At 34.2% G+C, this 25,638-nt stretch overlaps 1 protein-coding gene across 2 annotated transcripts in view; it reads left to right on the plus strand.

Annotated features, from left to right (window-relative positions):
• Window positions 1-25,638, plus strand: part of NIPBL (NIPBL cohesin loading factor) — a 205,563-nt gene that overhangs the window by 77,467 nt on the left and 102,458 nt on the right. For both annotated transcript variants that reach the window (XM_059417012.1, XM_059417013.1), the window contains exons 2-7: window positions 11,516-11,658; window positions 13,592-13,757; window positions 16,158-16,285; window positions 20,022-20,121; window positions 20,668-20,819; window positions 24,277-24,437. In XM_059417012.1, the coding sequence (XP_059272995.1) occupies window positions 11,595-11,658; window positions 13,592-13,757; window positions 16,158-16,285; window positions 20,022-20,121; window positions 20,668-20,819; window positions 24,277-24,437 (771 nt within the window). In that variant the 5' untranslated portion in view covers window positions 11,516-11,594. The remainder of the gene's footprint in view (window positions 1-11,515; window positions 11,659-13,591; window positions 13,758-16,157; window positions 16,286-20,021; window positions 20,122-20,667; window positions 20,820-24,276; window positions 24,438-25,638) is intronic.

The following is a 25,638-nucleotide window of genomic DNA, read 5'->3' on the forward strand; positions in this document are numbered from 1 at the left end:
CTACTTGTGATTTCTCTCTGTCAAATAAATAAATAAAAATCTTTAAAAAAAAAAAATCGATAAGCTATAAAATACTCTGGTCATAGGAAATCACTATCTAGTTAAAAGCCCAAGACTTTCTAAACCAAGGAACAAAACAAAGAAAGAAAGAAAGAAAACATTGAAATGTTGTTTTGAGAGTTTAAGATTTAAAGAGTTCAAGTGCTTTTGCTGTTTAACATCTTTATCTTGGAGATTATACTATAACACACAAAGTCACTTGATTCTGCATTTTATTAACCTTCTATCTCAGTATGTATTGCTCTTATTTTCTTTTAGTATTCTAAGTTTCATAGAAAGTTTACTTTTGTGTAACTGTGATTATTAAATAAATTTAAAACCTCATTTAAAATTTTAAAATCCGGTGGCTCAGTTGATTGAACCCCTTACCCCCACTCACACATATGCTCCCTCTCATTCATTCATTCATTTCCTTGAGACAGAGAGAGAGAGAGAGAAAGAAAGAGAATGAGCATGAGCAGGAGGGGCAGAGAGAGGGGGAGAAAGAATATGAAGCAGGTTCTGCTCGAAACGCAGAGCCCATCCTGGGGTTTGATCTCACAACCCTGAGATCTCAAGCCAAAATCAAGAGTCTGACACAGGGGCGCCTGGGTGGCTCAGTGGGTTAAAGCCTCTGCCTTCAGCTCAGGTCATGTTCCCAGGATCCTGGGATCGAGCCCCGCATCGGGCTCTCTGCTCAGCGGGGAGCCTGCTTCCTCCTCTCTCTCTACCTGCCTCTCTGCCTAGTTGTGATTTCTCTCTGTCAAATAAATAAAATATTAAAAAAAAAAAAAAGAGTCTGACACTTAACCAAATGTACTACCCAGGTGCCCCTGCTTTGTAAAATAAATTAATCTTTCTAAAAAAAACTATTTAAAATCCACTTCTCCTAATGAAAGATTGACTGGTAGTGACAGAATTTAAAGAACTTTTTTTCATTTTATATACAGAAAGAATATGGCATTTGATGTTATAAAAACCTGCATTTTATGATTAGTTCATTGAACATGAGCTTATAAATTTAGAAACATATACATCCTTAATTTACATATTTATATCTTATAAAATAGTAGAGGGATTCAGTGGAAATCATGAAAAGGTTACTGTGGATAATGTGAATGAGAAATGACTTCTGTTTAGTGCTCCTTTCCATGTAAATCAATTTAAAATAATTTTGAAATGTAACTCCTTAGTCAGGAGCTGTTAATGATTTAAATTAACTTTTAAAAAGTTTATCTTCCCTGAAAAGCTGACCCAATATCTTTTTCCACATTCATTGATCATATTATTTAATGGTTATGTTTGGGTCTCTTGGATTCTTTTATGAGTTTTTAAAATCAATTACAGAAATAGATATTGAAGGGATATAGTGTCTCAGTCCATTCAGGCTCTGATAACAGATTGCCATAGACTAGGTGGCTTATAAACAACAGAAATTTATTTCTTACAGTGCTGGAAGCTGGGATGGCCTATATCAGGATGCTGGTAGATTGATGTCTTCTGAGAACACACTTCCTGGTTCATAAACTGTCTTCTTGCTGTGTCTATATAAGGCAGAAGGGGCAAGGGAGCTCTCTGGAGTCCCTCTTATGAGGGCATTAATCCCATTCATGAGAGCTCCACCCTCATGACCTAATCACCTCTTAGAGGCCCCACTTCCAGATACCTTCACCCTGGAGAGTAGGTTTCAACATAAGAATTTGGGGGCAGGGACACAAACATTTAGTCTATAGCACATTGTTTAGCAGTAATAGAACTGGAAAAAATAAGGCTTTAATTAATACTGACCTCATATAAGACAGTGATATTTTGCATCTAATACAAAAAGTTCCCTTAATTAAAAAAAAAAAAAAAGTTTATTTTGAAAAACTTGAGTATGTGCTACATAAGTAGAAGAGTATAATGAATGCCCAGTACCCATCACGTAGCGTAATCAACATGTTGTCATTTTATTTATTTTTTTTAACATGTTGTCATTTTAATTTCATCTCTAGTTCTGCCTATTTTCCACTGCTTAGTTATTATTACTTTTACAGTTTTCTGGAATTTGGTAATACTTACATATACTGAAAAACAGAATTCTTAGCTTCATAATTTTCACAAGGGGGGACACTCATGTAACCAGTATCCCTTCATGATCCAGAACATTTCAGGGTGGCTGGTGGCTCAGTTTGGTGTCCCGACTCGATTTTAGCTCAGGTCAAAATCTCACCGTTTTGAGATGGAGCCCACATCAGGCTCTGTGCTGGGTGTGGAGCTTTCTTAAGATTCTCTCTCTTTCTCTCTGATGTGCCCCTGGGGCCTGCTCGTGTGTGGGTGCACGTGCGTACATACACACATACACTCTCTCTCTCTCAAGGAAAAAAAAAATTTCATCACCCCAGAACATTTCTACATGCCCTTTTGCAGTCAAATGCTGCCACTAACTACCCACCACCGCCCCCATAAAGAACAAATTGATACACTGGACATCATCAAAAGGTATTAAGAGAATGAAAAGACAAGCAAACAACTGGAATAACATATTTGCAAAATACATACCTAATAAAGAATTTTTATCTAGCACATACAATTCATATTCTTAAAAGTCAAGATTTTACCTGTGCTCTCTAGACGCGTGCTTGCTTACTAGACATCAAAGCAGAGATCTTGACTAGGCAGTTGGATATGTGAGTCTACTATACAGTGGAGAAATCAAAGCAGCAGATAAAAACTGGGAGTCATCAGCACATAGGTGCTATTTTAAAATCATGATGTTGGGGCACCTGGGTGGCTCAGTGGCTTAAAGCCTCTGCCTTTGGCTCAGGTCATGATCTCAGGGTCCAGGGATTGAGGCCTGAGTGGGGCTCTCTGCTCAGCAGGGAGCCTGCTTCCTCCTCTCTCTCTCTGCCTGCCTCTCTGCCTACTTGTGATCTCTGTCAAATAAATAAATAAAATCCTTAAAAAAAAATAAAATCATGATGTTGGATGAGATTAAAAACAGAGTAAGGATAGGAAGATAAGAAGGAAGCCGTACAAGATTTAAGAGTGGCCAATGTGGTATGAGGAAAAACCAGGAGGATGTGCTGGAAACAAAAGAATTGTTCAAACTGGAGAGTGATCAACTGTGCTGAATGCTAGGTCAAATCAGATGAGACCTGAGGCTGTCCATTGTATTTATTTAGCAGTATGGATGCTGTTACTCATGGGGCAAGACACCTGGTGGAACCATGAGAATAAAAGCACAGGTATTATAGTTTCAAGAGAAAGGATGAATGGGTTAGGACAGAAAATGGATCAAAAATGCAGATTGTATATAAGTGATCATGATTTTTTTTTTCATATCTTCCTCTGCTCTTTCTTGATTACTCTTTTGGGTATTCTAAGTAATGTTCTGTTGAATAAGAAAAATTTCCTGAATAAAACATTTCATTTGGTCTCCTTCTAAGTTGTTTTAAAGAATTTGTTGTTCCTAGGGACTGTGTCACTTAATGAGATCATAATTCAAGGTAGCCAGAGTTTGTTGAAAAGATTTTTAGGGCAGCCAAATTCAAATAGTTAACAGAACCAATATGACTGATAAGACTGTTACATACTTTTGTAATTTAATGTTAATATAGAAGTTTTGATGTAAGGAGGGATTTCTTATATTCATCCAAAAAAAAAGAAGTTTCTTTGTGTGTGTTTAAACAAAAAACTGCAAACTTCAGGATCTGTTGCTTTCTAATGGTGTTGAATAATCAATTTAGAAGAACTTGGCCAACCTTTGACGGGCTTGGTAAAAAAAAATGTGAATTTTATAAAAATAGAACTAGCATATAGTCCAGTAATTACACTACTTGGTATTTATCCAAAGAATATGAAAACACTAATTTGAAAAGATGTATGCGTCCCTGTGTCTGATGTTTATTGCAGCGTTATTTGCAATAGCCAAATTATGGAAGCAGCCCAAGTGTCCAGTGATACATTGGTAAAGAAGAAGTGGGATGTGTGTGTACATGTGTGTATATACACACACTTACACATCACACATACACACCATAGACTATTACTCAGCCATAAGAAAGAATGAAATCTTTGTTTTCTTCTCTTACAGATTTTGTTTATTTTTAGAGAGAGCATATCCATGCACAAGTGGGAGGAGGGGCAGAGGGAGAGGGAGAAGCAGAATTACGCTGAGCAGGAAGTGAGATGAGGGACTCAGTCCCAGGACGTTGGGATCATGACCTGAGCAGAAGGCAGATGCTTAACTGACTGAGCCACCCAGACACCCCCCAAAAGAGTGAACTCAAAAAAAGAATGAAACTTGCCATTTACAGTAGCATGAATGGATCTAGAGAATATAATGCTAAACCCAGAGAAAAACAAATACCATATGATTTCATTTATATGTGGAATTTAAGAAACAAAGCAAATGAACAAATAAAAAAAGAGAAAAACAAAAAATAGTCTCTTAACTATAGAGAATAAAGTGATGGCTACCAGAGGGGAGGTGGGTGGGGGGTGGGTGAAATAATTGAAGGGGATTAAAAGTACACTTATCTTGATGAGTACTGAGTAAGGTATGGAATTGTTGAATCACTATATTGTAAACTAATATAACACTGAATGTTAACCATACTGGAAATAAAATTTAAAAAAATAAGCGATCTTTCTAGGAAAAAAAGTGAATTTTAAATTTTTGTAGTTGAAAGTGTGCCCTCTTGTGGGCCATTCAGTGATTTCACATAAAAGTATTTTCTCTTATATTTTAGATTGAATCAATCATGTGTCATCAAGAGTTATTTAAGACCTGCATCTGAATGTCATAGTTCTTTAAGACGTAAACCTCGTTTAGAAAGAAATAAAATCTCCATTGTTTGATTTTTCATTTCTAATACCTTTGTATAAAAAAATAGTCTCATGGTATTATAAGGTACAGTCTCAACCTCTATTAGGAGCTTAAAATAGACTGTTTCTTTTGCAGTGGAGAAGAAGGTGAGAAATAATTTTTGGTGTGGGGACATGGATTAGTAACCCAAATCATAGCAGCACTTGGAAATTTTTTCTACGGCCTTTCTGTAAAAGAAAAGGAGAGAGAAAAGAAAAAAAAATAACTTCAGGACTATTTTTTACTGATGCAGCTTGTATTTTTGCATATTTTGTTAAGATTAAACATTGTATAACTACTCAGCAGGCCTCTGTAGTCAATTTAGCTATAATAATCAGCTGGGGCCTTTTAAAGTAATATGAGCTTTTGTTAAAGTTGGTTTGTATAAAAATGCATGTGAAATAAATTGATAAGAACAAGGAAGAAAACTGACTACAGAAGTACATAAAGTTTTACTAATCATTATACTTCTCAGTGAACATACGCATACTCTTTAAAGTGAGTTTCGAGAGACTCTAAAATTTCAGCCTGATTTGTGACTTCTCTTTCTAATAGTACTTAATAATGTAACGGTATTCTTCTATTACATATTATATACATTAGGATATAGCTACATTATGGGAATGCACAGAGGAATAATACACATTTATTGTTAAGCAGCATGGTGGCTGCAGGGAGCTCAGAATTACAGAAGCAAAGCATGTGTCCAAAGAGAACATTAGAGCTGTACTGTGCTTTTTGCTTTTGTTTGCATTTCTCTTATTTAATGGGGATAACTTAGAACTATAGAAAAATAGAAACATTTTAAAGAAGTGAGCATATTATCAGTGTGGCTGATTGGAAGCTGTTTTTGAGCTAGGATTTGAGGATCGTCTTTTGGAAGTATCTTAAACAGAATGTGAAAATTTTGTTCTTGAATACATTTTAGGCAGTGGAAAAGATTCTGAAGGTAGCTTGACTAAAGTGAAAGAATTCTGCTAGAGAGGTGCCACCCTCAAGAGAGTCACTGTTACCGGTTTAATATAGTATGTAGTACAACATAGATTTATTTATTTACTTAGTTGGCTATTTAGGATTTACATTCCACTTGTTTCCCAAAATAATTTGAAGTGGCTTATATTGTTCAATGTAATATAAACTGAGATAAATAAAAATATGCTAGTTTTAAAGCCCTCCATCCCTCCCTACCCAAAAATAATAAAATAATAACGTTAGCAAGGAACAGTGGTGTTCATTAGCTAAAGATTCCACATGTATAGAATTTTGGTTCATTCAAATGTTATAATCCTGCCAGATGACAATATAGTGTAAAGAATACTGAACTAGAAATCCAAACATTTGTATTCTGGTCTTGACTCAGTTAGTTACTAGCTATGAGACCTTAAACACACATTTAGTTTCTCTGAGGGACAATTTCCTTACCTTTTATTGGTTTATCTTACTGCCATAGCAATGTAGATATTTCCTAGTTTTATGTTCTTTGGATATACATGAGAATATAAGGTTTGGTTAGAAATATCTGTATAACCACAGACAAAGCACTTAGGCTCTGAGTCTTCATTTTTGCATCTGTGAAGTAGAGATAAACTTCATAAACCTCTCACTGTGATAATGATTAAGGAAATGTGTATGTTGGGACACCTGGGTGGCCTATTCATTTAGCCTCTGCCTTTGGTTTGGTCATGATCCCAGGGTCCTGGGCTCAAGCCCCGCTTTGGGCGCCCTGCTCATTGAGAGGTCTGCTTCAGGCCTCCTTCTCTCTTTGCCACTCCTCCTGCTTGTGTTCCCACTCTTGCTGTCTCTCTCTGTCAAATAGATAAATAAAATCTTTTTTTTTTTTTAAAGGAAAGGTCTATATTAATGTCTCATACATAAAAAGTGCTAAAAAAAAGTCTCCCCCAACAATGTTACCTTGCATCTTGCCTGTCTCCTATTATTACAATTTAACTGTTATCCTCTGTGGATGATTTTCATAACTATAGCTATAATTCTGACTGCTTTTGTCAGTTCAAAAATTTCCAACTTTCTATTTTATAGACTTCTCCAACTAGATGCACAATAAATGCTATCATTTCTAGTGTTTTTCACTAGTAAAGTCTTCAGACAAGATTGTACACATTTCTTGGTTATGAGTTACTTACACTGGCTGTCCGGGAAGTTTATCTACCATCAAATTCTGAGAGCACCTTTTATTCCAGATCCATCCCAATTTGAATATTATTATTATAACTTCTACCAATAATTTTATATTTGCATTTCTTTTGTTTGTATACAGAAACCATAAATTTTAAGTGGAATTAAATGAGCAAAGAACCAGGGCCTTTAAAAATCTTGTCAGGCGCTAAGGTGTCCACATCAGATTCATTATAATGGGTTGAAATGAGAATTTACCGTATCTTCTACTAATTAAGAATTATTTTAATTAACCCACTCTAAAATAAACTAAATGATTTCTTAGTTTGCGTTTTATTTAGTTCTTGGTATTACAAAGATTAGGTTTTTTCCTTACTCTTCACTGCCAGTATTTACTTCAGGTACCTTATCATTTAAGTAATTGTGGGTGTGTATGCCTAGAGCTGGTATACATGTTTGTAATACTATGGTGAAATATATACTGAAATTTCAAATGATTTATAATCTTTCTGAAAGTAAGGATTTATGTATATTATTGGAAAGATACCTTCTTCCTAATTCACCCCTGTTTCTCCTCTGTTTTCCCAGATGTGTGTTTTTCAGTTTGTAATACTGCTAACTTTCTGGATAACTTATTATATGCCAGGTAGCGCATCAAATGATTTACATGAATTATTTTGTTGCATTCTCATCAGCGCTTAGGAGGTGGGCTTCACGGTAACTCTTCCATTTCTTTAGTTGGCAGCTTTGAAACTGCTTTTCCTTGGTGCCCCCCAATTAGACATTTTACCTGGAGTCACAAATCAGTGTGCAATGTAAATTTATATTTCTGTTCCTACCATCCCTCTCAGTGTTGATCTCAATCCACTAATTTTATTTTATAATTCACTAATTGGACACCATTCACAGATTTTAAGTATGTAAATAAAGCACTGCCTTAAGCGACAGTTCTTCAGCACTCATTCTAGTCTCCTTTCCCAGTTGGTTACCATTTCCTTCTGAGCACATTGTTCCCTAAAGATAATGACTTTCAGCTTCAGTTTCAGCAGTTTCATGAAAGACAGTGTACTTTCACAGAGCCAGGTAGACCAAACATTGCCCAATCCAGAGCTAGAAGTGTCATGACTAATTAGTTAGAGTTCTGCATATTCATTTTTAGAATTCTAGGAATGCTCTTTCTTGATATACTCTGGTCACTTTCCAGTATAGGCAGCAGCATTTTCACAAATTACTCATATTCATCAACATCTGTGACTTTAGTGAAAATTATGAGTCCATTTCTACCAAAGTCTTCTGCTGTCCTTCAGAAGCGTGGCTTCCAATGAATTCAGCATAGTTCAGCAGTGGAGGTATAAATATATTTGTCAGTAGTCCCCTACTCAGTCTATACAAGCACTTTAAACCAAACAAGCATTGTTGCTTTCCTTTCTCTCCCCACTTCCAGTTTTCAGTTGACACCACAGTATTAACATGCTTTGTTATATCAATAAGAAAAGCACAACAATCTTTTGGTTTGATTTATTGATCTCCTAATTTGTACATGGTAACTAATTATATCATTTTTGTACTAAAATATTCCTAGCTAGCGTTGGGTCTGCTTTACTTGTTACCTGAGGGAAAACAGAATGAAGTTGGTTAGCTCACAATAGACTGTGGCAGATTGTTCTCTATTAGTTCCCATCCTCCGAATTTAATAAATAACATGGTACTTGTTAATCTGCTTGAGTATGGCAATTTACATTTATAACAGTCATACAGGAATAACAAGCTGTTTTTGTTTGTGCTATTCTGTACATAATTTGCACGGGCAGTTGTTTTTTCCCATTAATTACTAAGCATCAGCTGTAACTTTTTTATTAGCCTAAACTTAGAAAAAAAGCCTGGGGGCGCCTGGATGGCTCAGTGGATTAAAGCTTCTTTAGCTCAGGTCATGATCTCGGGGTCCTGGGATCGAGCTCCACATCGGGCTCTCTGCTCCGTGGGGAGCCTGCTTCCTCCTCTCTCTCTGCCTGCCTCTCTGCCTACTTGTGATCCCTGTCAAATAATAAATAAAATCTTAAAAAAAAAAAAAAGAAAGAAAGAAAAGTCTGTTGCGTTTTGCATTTTGATGACTTCTGTCAGGTTTTAAATTTTTTAAGTGCTTGATACAGCTGATAAATTTACAGTGTTTACTTAAATTTATTTAGTGTTGTTAAAAAACCAAATTGATAACTTCAAAGAGTAAAGTCCACAGTGTAGCAAGGACAGTTGTAAGATAGCCAGTCATAATTATATTTTTCCTATACCTTCTCCTGTGCTATTGCCTATACTGTTTCCTTTTAGCAGGCTCCTACTAACAAACTTTATGTCATTCATTCCTCAAAAGAAAGCAGTGTTGTTTCCTGGGCTGGCTATTAGAAAAGAATGTACATATAAAGGACATAACTTTAAGGGGGGGAAAAAAGGAAATAATTATCAAATAGACAAGGTAGTTGTTACCTGTAGAAGGAACTAGGATGATTACTTTTCAGATGGTTGTTGTATGGATGTTTACTTTATAACTCTGTTAAACCGTGCATACATGTTTTATGAACTTCGGTCAACATGTATCAATAATCAAAGTGAGGAAAAAGAAAACTCCTGATTTTAGCTGCCTATATACTTCTACTTTTTAAATTTGTTCTAAGATTTGTTTATTTGAGAGAGAGAGAGTAGGGGGAAGGGCAGAGGGAGAAACTTTCAAGCAGACTACCCACTAAGTGTGGAGCCTTGTAACGGGGCTTTATCCCACAACCCATGAGATCATGACCTGAGCTGAAACCAAAGGTTGGACGCTTCAGTGACTGAGCCACCCAAGTGCTCATGTATATTTCGACTTTAAAAAAAAAAAAAATTTATTTGCAGAGTTGCATTAAGATAGATGAGTAAGGGGAATTTTTAGTGTTTTGAAGTTTACAACTCAAAAATCTTTTTTTTAATTTTTTTTATTTTTTAAGATTTTATTTATTTATTTGACAGAGAGAGATCACAAGTAGGCAGAGAGGCAGGCAGAGAGAGAGGAGGAAGCAGGCTCCCCGCTGAGCAGAGAGCCCGATGTGGGACTCGATCCCAGGACCCCGAGATCATGACCTGAGCCGAAGGCAGCGGCTTAACCCACTGAGCCACCCAGGCGCCCCACAACTCAAAAATCTTAAAGGGTTCTTTTAAATAACAAGAAAATAGAGCCTCAAAAAAAATGTTTAAACTGCAAAATTATAATTCAGTTTTCTATTGTAGCACTATCTCTCAGTTGACATGCAGTAGCCTTGTATTTACTGATGAACTTATTTATTTATTTATTTATTCATTCATTTATTTAATAAAGGCATATCCTTGATTAATGTGCATATTATTCAAAATTGTATATTTCCAAAATGGGTCTTTAGCTGGTACACTGTTAAAGGAACGATAAAGTTTCCAGAAAGCCACATGTTGAAATTTAAGATGAGAAAAATTTGGGAACATTGAAGAGAATGGAAAACGTGTTTAGGAGTTTTACAGAATGTCTGTATACACAGACAGACACAGAATTACATTATAAAAACTGAATATTTAAGTCAACTAAGTCATACAGGAACACTAAGATGTTAACACATTTCTCTGTCCTTCCTGTGGTTATATATTAATTATGTGATTGGTTGATATTAAGAAGCTTGCAGTGGTAATTGGGAAGACAAGGTAAGTATAGTAACATTATAGAAGAACAAAACACAACTTTCAAAAAATGTCACAAAGGACTATGTATTTACATATATTACATATTTTATTAATATATTGTGTAATATATTAAATATATTGAAAATATTCAATTTATTTTATACATTTATATATATTTTTATGTTATATATATATTTTATCTGAGGTTTCATGAAGTACTAGGAACTTGCCCTAGATCTTGAAGAATTAAAGGATTTGAACTAAAGTAAGGGTGGGCTATCGAGGTAGGGAGATACATAAGGAAATAAATAAAAATGTGAAAACACAAGGTAGATTCAAGATAATCTGTTCAGCTTTGTTGAAAAGGATGGTTTATGTAGAGAGTAGTGAGAGACATAGCAAGGCAAGTTAAAGCTAGGTTTTAGTGTGTCTGTGATATGGACTATTATAGTGCTTGTCAAAATTGAGTATCCCAGTTTAGTAATACAGCCTACTGGTTACACAGACTCTTGAGCCAGATTGCTTGGGTTCTACTCTTTCCTCCACAAGTTACTTTAAACTCTCTGTAAATTAATTCCCTCATTAGTAAAATTCAGAAAATAATAGTACCTGCCTTACATTGTTGTGAGAACTAAATGAGTAAATACATGCAAAGCACTTTGCAGCGCCTAATATGTTGGAAGTATATATGAATGGTAGCTATTATTGTTATATAGGTTAACAAACAAGAAAATCAGAAAATCTTATTTTTTGTAGGCATTTCCCCAATGGTATTATATTTGACATATTTTTACAAATAATTGTCTGTTTTTGTTGCAGTGTTTGGGAAATGGGAAGTAATGACAGCTGGCACCTGAACTAAGTACTTTTATAGGCAACACCATTCCAGAACTTCAGGATGAATGGGGATATGCCCCATGTCCCCATTACTACTCTTGCGGGGATTGCTAGTCTCACAGACCGTAAGTTTGTTAATTTATCTAATTTATGTTCTATTCTGTGTTAACAATGATTTTAAGAGAGACTGGAAAAAATTATTTGTAGTTGTCATAAATAACAAATTATTTCAGATACTAGATTTTGAATGACAAGCATCATTACTTTCTTTGGTTTATTGGCATACATGTGAAAATAACAAAGTGTAGTCAGCTAATAGGTAATCAGACCTTTATTTCTGTTTCATTCTAAAGATGCATTAAGAAATGGTGGCATTTGTTTGTTTAAAGGTCTTAACACAATGAAGGGATAAATGCAAAAGTAAAGACCAAAGATGAGACAAAGCAGTAAAGAAAAATCAAAACTGAAGAAGCATGGATTTATATATAGGAGCAAATACAGACTTTTTAAAAAGCATTTCTAGAAATGGTAACTGAAACCATCCTTTCTAGAAGAAGGTTTGATAGCCCAAGTTAATCTAATTTCTTAGCAATGTTCATTTTGGATATCCTTTTCAGTAATCTGTTGGAGTGTGCTATAGATATCAGCAGCCCATTTTACTCTGATCATTTAAGTTTACAGAATTTTGTCATTCTTTTGAGATTTACTTGGTGTAACACAGTTTTTTAGGGACTCTATCTTATGGTAGCCAACTCTAACTTTAATTCTTAGTCCCTGGGTAATGGCACAAAAAGCAACCCCAATGTTAGTCCCTGTGTCATCCTATCTGAGTAAATAAAGAGAAAAAGAGATACAAGAGGGAAAAGTAGAAAGTGAGAACATGACATTATGCAAACTTTGGGGCTTTATAGTAAAGGAACTATGAGAAAATAACTTTAAGAAGTGTTTTTATCTGTGTTCATTAGTCTTTACTGAATAAGAAAATAGCTGGTGGAGTTAGGATAATAAAGGTAAGAAAACTTCTGAAACTGTCTTTAGTTTTTGTTGTCATTTTGTTACAGGTAAGACACAAATTCATAAAATATGTAAGAGTGTCAAATCAGATATACTACCAGGAATTTACTTTTGGTTGTCCTCCCCATTTTCTCAACTCTACCTTATATTTTAAAAGTTAGCCCAATAAACACTACTTATTAAGTAATAATCTGTTTCCTGTATTTTTATTAATAAAAAACCTGTTGTGTTAGCCACTGGGATGAGCAGCCTGTAGCACTGTGTATAGGTGATTAGAAATTAAGCCAAAAACAAAGATATGTTAATTAACTTTCTTAACTTTTACTTTAGACAGATGAATAGATTTCCATTATTTGAAGACAAATAGCTGAATTTAAACTACTATAGAAACACTGATGTCCTTTTGTTTTCTGTTAGACTAAAATGAAGAGAGGAGAGAACTATTTAGGAATTTATAACTGAAAGCACAATTCCTTAGTTATTTGGCTTCCACTAGAACCCCTATTCTATAATGAATGTTCTTCTGCTGAAGTGATCTATTTATTTTTTTATATATACTTAAGCTTTTAAAAAACTTATTACTTGTCTAAATATCAGGTGAGGAGTTGGGTGTAGTTACTTGGTTTATTTATATGGGATTACTAATGATTCTGATAAATCTCAGAAGCAAAAGTAAATGAGATCAATGAATGTATTCTTAATTCTTAGAAGTTACCTTTTAACCCTACCTTTTTGGCTATTCGTTTTTTAAGTGAATAAAGATTTAAGGTGTGAAAAGTCATGCATATAAGGAGTTGAGTTTTATTCTTAGGGAGTAATAAACTCTGTTATTGCCCAAGTGATGATTCGGGGTTTTACAGAGTTGATTGGGGTTTGTGGGGGATGGGTGGAGAGGTAGAATGCCTTTTAATAATTTGTCCCATTGATATTTATAACTTATTTTTAGTCCCAAAGTATTTGTAAATAAGTATTTTATAAGCAAATATTATAAAAAGTCTTCTTATAGCCACTCACTTTCTAATAATGTGATTTTATTCCAAATAGTCCTGAACCAGCTGCCTCTTCCATCCCCTTTACCTGCTACAACTACAAAGAGCCTTCTCTTTAATGCCCGAATAGCAGAAGAGGTGAACTGCCTTTTGGCCTGTAGGGATGATAATTTGGTTTCACAACTTGTCCATAGCCTCAACCAGGTATCAACAGATCACATGTAAGTATAATTTAAAAGTGAAAGGTTTGGTCTAAGAGAGTCTGTATTCCTGGTTTTATTCTTTATTTCAGAAAATTAACAAACACTGTTTAATTTTAAAATATATGAATAGGGACACCTATTCATGACTCAGTGGGGTTAAGCATCTGCCTTCTGCTCCGGGCATGATCTCGGGGGTCCTAGGATTAAGTTCCCGCATCCGGCTCTCTGCTGAGCAGGGAGTTTGCTTCTCCCTGGCCCTCTGCAGCTCCCCAAGTGTGTGTTCTCATGCTCTCTCTAAACAAATAAATAGTAATAATAATAAAATTATAAAAGGTAATAAAAAAGGTAAACCCTTTATTTAAAAATAATATAAAATATATGAATCTAAGTGAACCTTACAATGAGATTTAAATAGGCCATAGTTATTTTGAGACAATAGTGCTGACCCATGTAGCTATATGAAGGTCTTTTCAATTCTTTTTGAATAGCTTTGGGGTTAATCAAGGTAGATCTGTGCAAGGGGCCTTAAAGTTGCTCAAGAAGCTGTCTCCTCCTTGATATTGCTAGAGTGGTTAGAATTCCCAAGTACCAGGGACTGTACTGCTAGCTTTATTTGGAATAGGCTCACATGCATTCCATGGGAACCTAACCATAACTCAATGACGGACTCCATGGATGGCTACTACAAAATTGGGAGTAATTTTCCCCAGGATTTATCATACCATCTGAACATAAGTGTGTATTTTCACACAATAGATTTTTTTAAATAATATAAATTATATAGCTTATTTATAAAATTTTTGCATATGAATATACTTTGAAAAATTTTTACTACAGAACTAGTATATACTTATAATATCTTAACAACACAGAAATATAAAAAAGTTAAATCTCTCAGGATGCCTGGTTGGCTCAGTCGGTAGAGCATGTGACTCTTGATCTCAGAGTTTTAAGTTCCAAGCCCCACACTGGGTGTAGGATTATTTAAAAATAAAATCTTAAAAAAAAAAAAGTTAAAACTCCTATTCCTATCCCTTCACATCTCATTATACAGTGGTACTCATGTATCCTTTCTTTAGTTTTTGCTTTTTATTTATTTATTTTTTTAAGATTGATTGATTGATTGATTGATTGATTTGAGAGACAGTATGTGAAGTGGAGGGGGAGGCAGAGGGAGAAAAAGAATCTTGAAGCAGGCTGCGTGCTAAGCATGGAGCCTAACACGGGGCCCAGTCCCAGGACCCTGAAATCATGACTGAGCCAAATCAAGAGCTCAACTGACTGAGCCACCTGATGCCTCTAATTTTTGCTTTTTAATTTAAAGATTCATTATTTAAAGGAATGAGGATAAAGCACATTATAATGGAGATGTGATAACTGTCACAGTAATATACTAAATTTGAATTTTCTGATGGAGAAAAAGAAATAATTAGTAAAAATCAGAAGGAAATGTAATACTAATACTTTGTCCCTCCAGAAATTCATCAGTGTCTAAATATTGTGTCAACAATTATCACCAAATATTTAAAATATTTAAAAAGGGAAGTAGCACATACACATTTGTGATTTATTTTATGGAAAGCTGCTTTAAGACTGCCCCCAGAAATTTATTGAAATTTATCATTGGACACCATTTTTATAAATCTTTCTTATTAGATTTAATTAGTGGAACAGAGACATGTAGAATATAAAATTTAAAACACTATGTATATTTAATTTTATCATTTATGTTCCATTGTTGTAAATTTAATTTGCTACTTACTTTTAAGTTTATTGAAAATTACAACTATGCTTGACTAGTTGCGTGGGGTTTTTTTTGCTCCCAGATGACTTTATTTGAGAAAAGAATATTAGATGGGAAAATTGCGTAACCTCTGGGTCTTGTCTTAACCAATGTGGCAGCATTATTTTATTCAGAGGACATACTCAAAAATGCAGACTCATATTCAAATGTAAGAGAGAAAATATATTCTAAGCCCAAACCTCAGCTTCTATGCATAATTATCATCTCTGTACCCTTTCATTATTTTAAATAGTTTAGAGTTGATTCTATTTTCTACTTTGAAACTAATGTGAACATTCTTAAATAAACTCATAGTTCATAAAATAATGTTTGAGGCTTTTTTTTTCCTTTTTAGGGGGGCTTTTTTTCCTCTTTTTAAAATAAAATGGGGAAAAAGTTTTCCTTAGAAGAATTCCTATCATTTTTGATAATTCTGTTCCAGGAATAGCATCTTCAAAAATCCATGAAGTTTTTGGACATCTTTTGTGATTTTTTTTTTTTTTAATGCCATAGATTTTTTATTTTCTACTTAAATCTTTTCTGAATTTCACTAGTGAATTGCTATCTAACTAATATCGAATAGGGAATTCTTATTCACTATTCTGATTTTTGATGTTTATCTTTTTTAATTCCAGAGAATTAAAAGATAACCTTGGCAGTGATGATCCAGAAGGCGACATACCAGTCTTGTTGCAGGCCGTCCTGGCAAGGAGTCCTAATGTTTTCAGGGAGAAAAGTATGCAGAACAGATATGTACAAAGTGGTGAGGTTTTTCATTGATTTTCATATTATATTTTTTTGTGGGTCTCTTGTCAGAGCTTGCTTCATATGTAATTAAATTCAGGTGTCTCCTTTAATATGGTAGCCTATCATCTATGAAGTTGATAACTTGAATCCAGCCAAGAATAAGAAGGAAACTAAATGGCTGTTAATATTCTTACAGTTTAATATGTAACTAAATTCCTTGGGAATTAGACAAAGCTAAAGTATATTTTGTTAGATATTTCAGAATGCATTCATTCACTTAATCAAAGAGCTTTAGAAGTCTTTTTATTTTAGAAAATCATGGAATTGGTATGAAAGAAGTCTTTTCATTAATCATATAATAAAAATATTTGCAGAGCTTTTCAACATGCAGTACTTGTATAATAGTACCAAGTTTTAGTTTTAGTACTGATGATTAATCACATTCATAGTTAAATAGTAAATTGGTGTAACACTTCTGTTGCCTTAGCAACAGAAAAGTAGGTTATAAGTATTATTGTTATTAAGGAAAAAAACCTATTTATAATAAATACCATAAAAAGCATAAAAATATATTCAATATAGATATGATTTTTATGTAGTCAGGGAGTACCCATGAGCATTTGTACTGAATCTCTCAAGCCCACGTACTTATTTGGCTCTCAAGATTAAAATAGTCAGAAGGGAATAGTTCAGACAATTCAAGTCCAACTTAGTTAACAGACGAATTATATTCAAGAATATTGCCAGATTGGGGCGCCTGGGTGGCTCTGTGGGTTGTTAAGCCTCTGCCTTCGGCTCAGCTCATGATCCCAGGGTCCTGGGATCAGGCCCCACATCCTGCTCTCTGCACAGCAGGGAGCCTGCTCCCCCCCCACCCCGCCCCCCATAGCTCTGCCTGCTTGTGGTCTCTGTCAAATGAATAAATAAAATATTTAAAAAAAAAAAAAGAATATTGCCAGATTTATTGGCAGTACCTCTGTGAAGCCCTCCACTCCATTTCCTAATCTTGTATTTGAGTGTGAGTTGTGTTTTTAAAGCAATTGCATAGTTAACTCTTCATTCTCCAAAGTGGGTCTGTGGAAGTTCTTCTGCCCAAACCCCCTGTCTGCAAATCGAAGGCAGGTTTGCAGGACACTGTTTCTTCACCAGAACTAACAAGATAGATTGCAGTAGGAGGAGACAGATAGGAATGGTGAAAGTAAATAGAGAATTACTTTGATAATTGATTCTTCACCAGAACCAACAAGCTAGATTGCAGTAAGAGGAGACAGATAGGAATGGTGAAAGTAAATCTAGAATTAAAGGCTCTGGAAGAATGTTGCAATGAAAGAAAATATGGAGAGATCATTGATTGGAAGAGAAACTTACAGGATAGGAGCATTAAGTATAAGATAATGAGTAGATATAAAATTGAATAAAGGGGACACCTGGGTGGCTCAGTTGTTAAGCATCTGCCTTCAGCTCCTCATAATCCCAGGATCCTAGGATCGAGTTCCACATCGGGCTCCCTGCTAGGCTGGGAGCCTGCTTCTCCCTCTCCTAAGTCCTCTGCTTGTGTTCCCTCTTTCACTGTGTCTCTCTCTATCAAATAAATAAATAAAATCTTTAAAAAAATAAAATAAAATTCAATAAGGAAAGTCTTCCAAAATTATTTACAATACATTTTGTAACATTTTAAAATATTTAATTTGGGTAGTAAATCACCCTAATAAAAAACATTTTGTTACATTTTAAAATATTTAATTTGGGTAGTAAATCACCATAATAAAAAACATTTAGAGTATTTACCTTTCAGTCACACATTTTGTATTTTATACTACCTGATATCTTAGTCAAAAACATAGACTTCTTCATATCATACTTCGTGAAAACATAAACTTAGCATTAAAAAATGAATTGATACATTGCATATTACGATTTTTTTTCCAAGTGTTTCCCTGGTGATATTTGGCTTTAAAACTTGAAAAGGTGATTCTTGGTTGCTAAATGTAAATGTGAGTCACACATATGGAGCATATTTGATAATAATGCAAATCACTTTATTCATAGTTCTTTGGAACTTTGAGATAATCAGAAAGGACTATTAGAAATTCCGGGCGCCTGGGTGGCTCAGTGGGTTAAGCCGCTGCCTTCGGCTCAGGTCATGGTCTCAGGGTCCTGGGATCGAGTCCCGCATCGGGCTCTCTGCTCAGCAGGGAGCCTGCTTCCTCCTCTCTCTCTGCCTTCCTCTCTGCCTACTTGTGATCTCTCTCTGTCGAATAAATAAATAAAATCTTAAAAAAAAAAAAAAAAGGAAATTCCATTTGCCCCTTTTTAAATTAAGCCATTGCTGTCAAACTAGTAATTCCAGCTTGTTCCAGACTGTTAATTCAGGGGAAACATTTTTTAACTCTCATCTCCTAGAGGATTGCCCTCCTTCTCAAAAAAAACCAATAATTATAGTAATTAAATTATTAAGCTGTGGAACGTATGATTTACTACTGAATTTGAGTTGGAAGAGAAAGCTTAGAAGTTAATTTCGACTGCATGTAAAAGAAAACACATTATTAGTGATAAATTCTGAGGTGATTTTGAGCCCTCATCTCATTCAACTGCTGTTTCAGAACTAGAATCCCTACTGCAGTATTACTGGCAAATGAACATGTAACTTCTGTTTGAATGTTTTTGGTGAAAGGCAATTTTCATATCAATAGCAGGAAAAGGAATTTAAGAATATAATGTGATGCTTAAAGCTCCTCAAAAGATAAGCTATACATAAGAAAGTTCAGGGTCACTGATTTTGTATTTGATTTTAAAATGTCGGGGCGCCTGGGTGGCTCAGTGGCTTAAGCCGCTGCCTTCGGCTCAGGTCATGATCTCGGGGTCCTGGGATCGAGTCCCGCATCGGGCTCTCTGCTCAGCAGGGAGCCTGCTTCCCTCTCTCTCTCTCTCTCTGCCTGCCTCTCCATCTACTTGTGATTTCTGTCAAATAAATAAATAAAATCTTTAAAAATAAAATAAAATAAAATGTCTAAATAACTGAATTTTTCTGTATCTCCTATATAACAAAATGTCACTTGTGTAATAAATGAACAGTGTCTACCTTAAAAAGAAATAGGAGAATCTTAAAGCTATCCTCACAATTTTATTCTTTAATCAAATATTCATTTAATCCTTACTATGTGGCAAAGAATTATTGTGGAAGAGGGAATAGGAGCATTCTGTTTCACATCAAAACATTCAGATGGAAATTGCAGCAACTCAAAACTTTGGGCCCCTCAATAAAGTAGTATTTTTTAAAACTGAAATCTGTGAAATGAGTGAAACAAGTGGTTCTGTGAAATAAAGCCTTAAAGACTGGAGATGTCTGTAATAAAGTAGTTCATGTAATGGAAAAAACACCTAAGGACCAACTGTAGGAGGAATTGTGTAGTATTTGTTTACAGGTTAGATAAAGTGACTTCTAAAGGTTCTTTTCAATTGTAAGGCTAAATGATCAGACATTAAGTAATCAAGTAAAAAAAATTTTTTTATTAAATCTCTGTCTCTGGTCCTGGATTAGTCACATAGTAAAAGGATGTTTTGGTAAAATTGGTTGTACTTGAAACTTAATTTCTCTATTTTGCTCTTCAAAATGAACATGTGGGTCAAAAAAGGGAAAGAACAGAAAGAACTTTTGAATGTTTGTGATAGAGCAATTGCTTTAAATTATTTAAAAGATATTTTACCATTAAAAGAAAATAACATGCTTTCCATTTTTATGTGATATGTAGGAATGATGATGTCTCAGTATAAACTTTCTCAGAATTCCATGCACAGTAGTCCTGCATCTTCCAATTATCAACAAACCACTATCTCACATAGCCCCTCCAGGTAATATATGCATCATTTTATGAAGTATTATTTTCTGTGATGAATATGCTTTTGAATGTACACTGTATACATACCTTTAGGTAATGGTGAATTATATGTAGTTGAAAAATTAAGATGCTTTGCTTCTTAAGTAGTAATTCACATGAACATTTGTCTTAAAATGTCAGATGCAGAAATGTTCTAATATACTAATTGAACTATCATCTTAGTAACTTAAACTCATACAGACAAAGAATGTATTAAAATAATGTGTTTGAGATAATAAAATTTATAGAGTAGAATTTAGGGAGCATGACTTTATCTTAAACAAATGGATGCTTTTATGCAAGTAAAATAAATAAATTACCTGTTTTTACAAATTGTTCAGTGTAACTCTTAAATTATGAATCAAGAATAATTTTTATATTCTCTGTTTTTCAAAATTTACTGTTCGCATATTTTGTTTTATACAAATCAGAGTTTGGAAAATTTTATGGCTGTGAAATTTCAAGGAATAACGTATTTATTTCATTTCCTAATATTGTTTATTTGGATTTGGGGTTTTAGCCGGTTTGTGCCACCACAGACAAGCTCTGGGAACAGATTTATGCCACAACAAAATAGCCCAGTGCCTAGTCCATATGCCCCACAAAGCCCTGCAGGATACATGCCATATTCCCATCCTTCAAGTTACACAACACATCCACAGATGCAACAAGGTAAGAAGTTCGTTGTTTGTTTATAGGGAATGCCTGTAATTTCAGCAAATTTATTTTTTGTTTTTATGATTTTTAAAATACAAACTAAAACACTATCCTGAAATTCATCATTTGGGAGGTAAAAGGATCCCTGTCTTATGATTCTTTGGATTAGGTTATTATACAACTGAAATACCTAGTTATGAGATACCTATTACACAACTAGATACCTAGTTATGAAAATAGGAAATATTCTTATTTTTCTTAATTAGGCTTTCTTCTTACATAGCACTAAAGCTGAAGAAGAATTATGTTTTAAATGGTAGAGGATATATAATGTGAAAATTTTACTATAGACTAAATACAGTCTATAGTATATATATAATATATACTATATTTATATATAATATATACTATAAATAAATGCTGATAGAGAAAATAATCTTAGATGCAAATATTTATGGAATTAGATTACTAGTTCTCAGTTGAAATCAGTTGGTAATGTCTTTTTAAGGTTATATTGCTTTGGGACATATGTCATGGCTTCTAAATAATTTTTTATTGGTAATGTAAATAAAGTATATACTTAAAAGTTTTTTAAAAGTATGCACTTTTGGGAAAATTTTTAAAAAGTACAAAAGGGAATACAAAAATTTGTGTGTTTTTGTCCCCCATAATTAACAGCAAATTTTTTTTTTTCTAAAGATTTTATTTATTTATTTGACAGACAGAGATCCAAGTAGGCAGAGGCAGGCAGAGAGAGGAGGAAGCAGGCTCCCCACTGAGCAGAGAACCCGATGCAGGGCTCAATCCCAGGACCCCGAGATCATGACCTGAGCTGAAGGCAGAGGCATTAACCCACTGAGCCACCCAGGCGCCCCTTAACAGCAAATTTTTAACATTTGCATTCATTTATTAGTTTCTGAGTGTATTCTTTTCTATATTGCATGGAATCAAATGTCCTTTACATAAACTTTTTAACTAACATACTTCTAATTTAGTCATCAATCAAAACCGCCATCTTCTGGTTTCCCAAAACTAGTTAATGAAATATGAGGTTGAGACTATTTTATACACTAATTTAAGGGAAAATTAGGAGGCAGGTCACACATTTGACCTCCAACATTATAGAATTTAGAGTGCCGAACATGAGTATGTATGTATTTTGTATGTTCTTGTTACTTGTGAAGTATTAGTATACTCTGGCACACAAAGGTGTAAGGAACATTTTAACTGTAATGAAAGAAAAATGTTAAAAGGACACATTTGTTTCTTAAGGAAATATCCACATGCACATTCATACATCTAGGAAAGAACATCAACTTTTACTCTGATTGTTGTTTTTTAAACAAGATAAACCTAGCTTTTCCAGAAGTTGAAATCACAAAATCAAAAGAGAAATATTAGTTTGCACATTTGCCTGTTCAGTAATGAAACAGAATTATTGGAAGTTCACTGATATTTGAGAAACTAAAAATGTTACTCAGGGATTAGCTCCACCTAGATACTAAGGTTATCATAAGTAAGAAAATATAATGTGGAAGGAACAAGTGGGTAGGTAAATGGGACAGAAAAGAATCCAGAAATAAAGCAAATATATATGGAAATTTAGAGTATGTGGAAGGTAACATTTACAACTTTTTTCAACTTAATGTTACAAAAATTTTAGCTGTGTAGAAAAGTTGAAAGATGAGCTCAGTGAACCCCTTCATCAACAGGCATCATAACTCTTTGCCATTAAATACATCTGCTAAGAAGAAGGAAGTTATATAAACACCAAATGTAATAATTCACCTCTAAAAAAAATAAGAACAGTTCTGTACAATCATTTAATATGCAATCTATATTCATTTATCACCAGTTGTCCCACATATGTCTCTCTTATCCCTTTTTTCTCTTCAAAACATGATCTGATTAGAGATGTGAATCAAAATTAAAATGAAATAAAATTTTATATTAACTCTATTAGTAAACATTTTTTAGTTGTGTGATACCTTAGTATCAACAAATGTGCAGGGAAATTTGAACTTCCTACATTCTTCATAGGGATATAAATTGGTACAATCTTTTTAGAGAGTATTTTGACAATATCATAATTCAAAATGTATATGCATCCTTTAGTAGTTCAGATTCTCTCTCCCTTAAGAAAAGGGAAGAAGATAAAACATACCCAGTTTTATCTGTAAGTTCTACCATGTGCTGAGACAATTAGTTATCCATATGGAAAAAAGTAAAATTGAATTCCTGTCTCAACTACACAGAAAGATAAGCTGGATTAAAGACCTAAGTGTGACAAAAACAAAACTGAAAATTTTTAAAAAGAAAATGTAGAAGACTGTCTTCTTATGACTTGTGTTAAGGAGGAAATCTGAGTGGCTAGTAGACCAGGAAAAGATGTGTGGCTTCACTATTAATCAAGGAAATGTAACAGTTAAAGTGACAATCAGACACTTTCCCATTCTCAGGTTGGCAAGGATATAAAGCAGTAAGATCTCTGATATACTGCCAGTGGAGTACAAATGGACATAAGTAATTTGGAAAGCTATTTGTTAATATTTAGTAAGGTTTAAAAATGGACATATCCAGGGGTACCTTGGTGGCTCAGTCAGTTAAGAGTCTGCCTTCAGCTCGGGTCATGATCTCAGGGTCCTGGGATTGAGCCCCAAGTTAGTCTCCCACCTCACTGGGGAGCCTGCTTCTCCTTCTCTCTCTCCCTCTGCTGCTCCTGGTGCTTGTGCTCTCTCACTCTCTATGTCAAATAAATAAATAAAATCTTCTAAAAAAAAAATTAAAATGGGCGTATCCAGCAGTTTCACTCCTAGACACAGTTGTAAAAAAGTCATGTATAAGAATACAATACAGGTACATATATACATGTACAAGAATATGCATTGTTTATGACAGCAGAAATACTGAAGCAATTAAAACATTGAATGTAAGAATGGAATATTCATTTTTTATGTAATATTTACATTATGCAGCAGAATAGATCTGTTTACTTAAAATATGTGAATTTAATACTACATATAAAAATGGATAAAAAGCAAGTTAGAGAAGGATATATACATACATATAGTATACCATTTATATAAAGTTATATGTGAAACAGTGCTCTGAATTATTTAGGAAGATACTCATTTATAGTAAAGGCATAAAGATATTCATAGAGTAAACTGTGAATTCAGTATGGTGGTTACTTTTTTATGAAGTAAGGGGAAGGGAACAGAGGATAGGAATATGCATGTATATGATTATGATGCTTTCCATAAAGCATCAACCTTATCTGATGTTTTCTTTTCAAAAATGGATCGGAATGATGTGTTACAGTGTTAAGATTTGATCAAGCATTAGAGAGTACGTGAGTGCTCAATATATTATTTTTTCTTTAATTTCTGTATGCTTAAATATTTTGTGAACAATCATTATTTTAACAGTTTATTTTTATAAAGCCTTTTGTTTTTATTCTTATTAATTTCAGCATCAGTATCAAGTCCCATTGTTGCAGGTGGTTTGAGAAACATACATGATAATAAAGTTTCTGGCCCGTTGTCTGGCAATTCAGCTAATCATCATGCTGATAATCCTAGACATGGCTCAAGTGACGACTACCTACACATGGTGCACAGGCTAAGTAGTGACGTATGTAATATATTAGTTGTCATTGAGGTAATAAAATAGTGCTAATATTTGTTTCATAACCTATTTTGTGTTTTTGGGGGGTTTTGCTTTTTGGGGGGGGGATTTACCTGGTCTTTATTTGGCACTTAGTATATTGGCACTTATGTATTCTTGAGGCTTAATCCCTCAAACTGCAAGTAACATATCTATCTAAGGGTTTCACAGAACAGGATTTTTAAAAATTATTTTTATTAATGTGTTATTATTTGCCCCAGGGGCACACGTATGTGAATCCTCAGGCTTACACACTTCACAGCACTCACCATATCACATACCCTCCCCAATGTCCATAATGCAACCACCTTCTCCAAACCACCCTGCCACCAGCAACCCTCAGTTTGTTTTGTGAGATTAAGAGTCTCTTATGTTTTGTCTCCCTCCCAATCCCAACTCGTTTCATAACCTATTTTGATTCCATGGTTTAAATGGTATCTACTGTATTTCAAGGGTGATACCAGGTCTGAGAATCTAGCAATGAACAATGTGGTTCCTATGTTCACAGAGCTTAGTCTCTAGTGAGGTTGGTAAACTGGCCAGTAGTTTGACCTACAACTAAGAATGGCTTTTACATTTTTAAACAACAACAAAGAACAGTATGTGACAGAAAATTATATGTGGCTCACAAAGCCTAAAATATTTATTGTCTGTCCCTTTACAGAAGAAGTTTGCCAGTCCTTGGCTGTAGACATGTAGACATTTTGGTTCTTAATGAAATACAGTTTCATTTTTAAATACCTGTTCACACAAAAATGTTCCTTTAAATAATGAACCTTTATATATTAATACATAGTTCTTCTTACCTCTAAGACTTGCACATAACTTTATTCCCTGAAATTTAAGGTTGCTTTGATGTTTTAAGTTAGTCCATATACTGGAATTGGTTTTGTGGTATTATCAGATAAGTTATATGTTATAGGTTTGGTGGTATTATCAGATAAGTTATATGTATATAATGATAACAAAGATGACCGTGCACTCTGCCCTCTAGACGTTTATAGTCTGGTAGGGTGTTCACAGCTCCTTATGTAGAAAATAGTTTTTAAAAAAAATGGAGCATAGTAGTAATACCAGTTTTCTTATTCATTGCCATGCATAGGCTGTTGATTCTTTTGGATACAGTTTCAATTCTTCTAAGATTTTCCATGAAGAAAACAGGAAAGTG

Source organism: Mustela nigripes, chromosome 12 (genome assembly GCF_022355385.1).
Source record: "Mustela nigripes isolate SB6536 chromosome 12, MUSNIG.SB6536, whole genome shotgun sequence".
In the NCBI taxonomy this organism is placed as follows: domain Eukaryota; kingdom Metazoa; phylum Chordata; class Mammalia; order Carnivora; family Mustelidae; genus Mustela; species Mustela nigripes.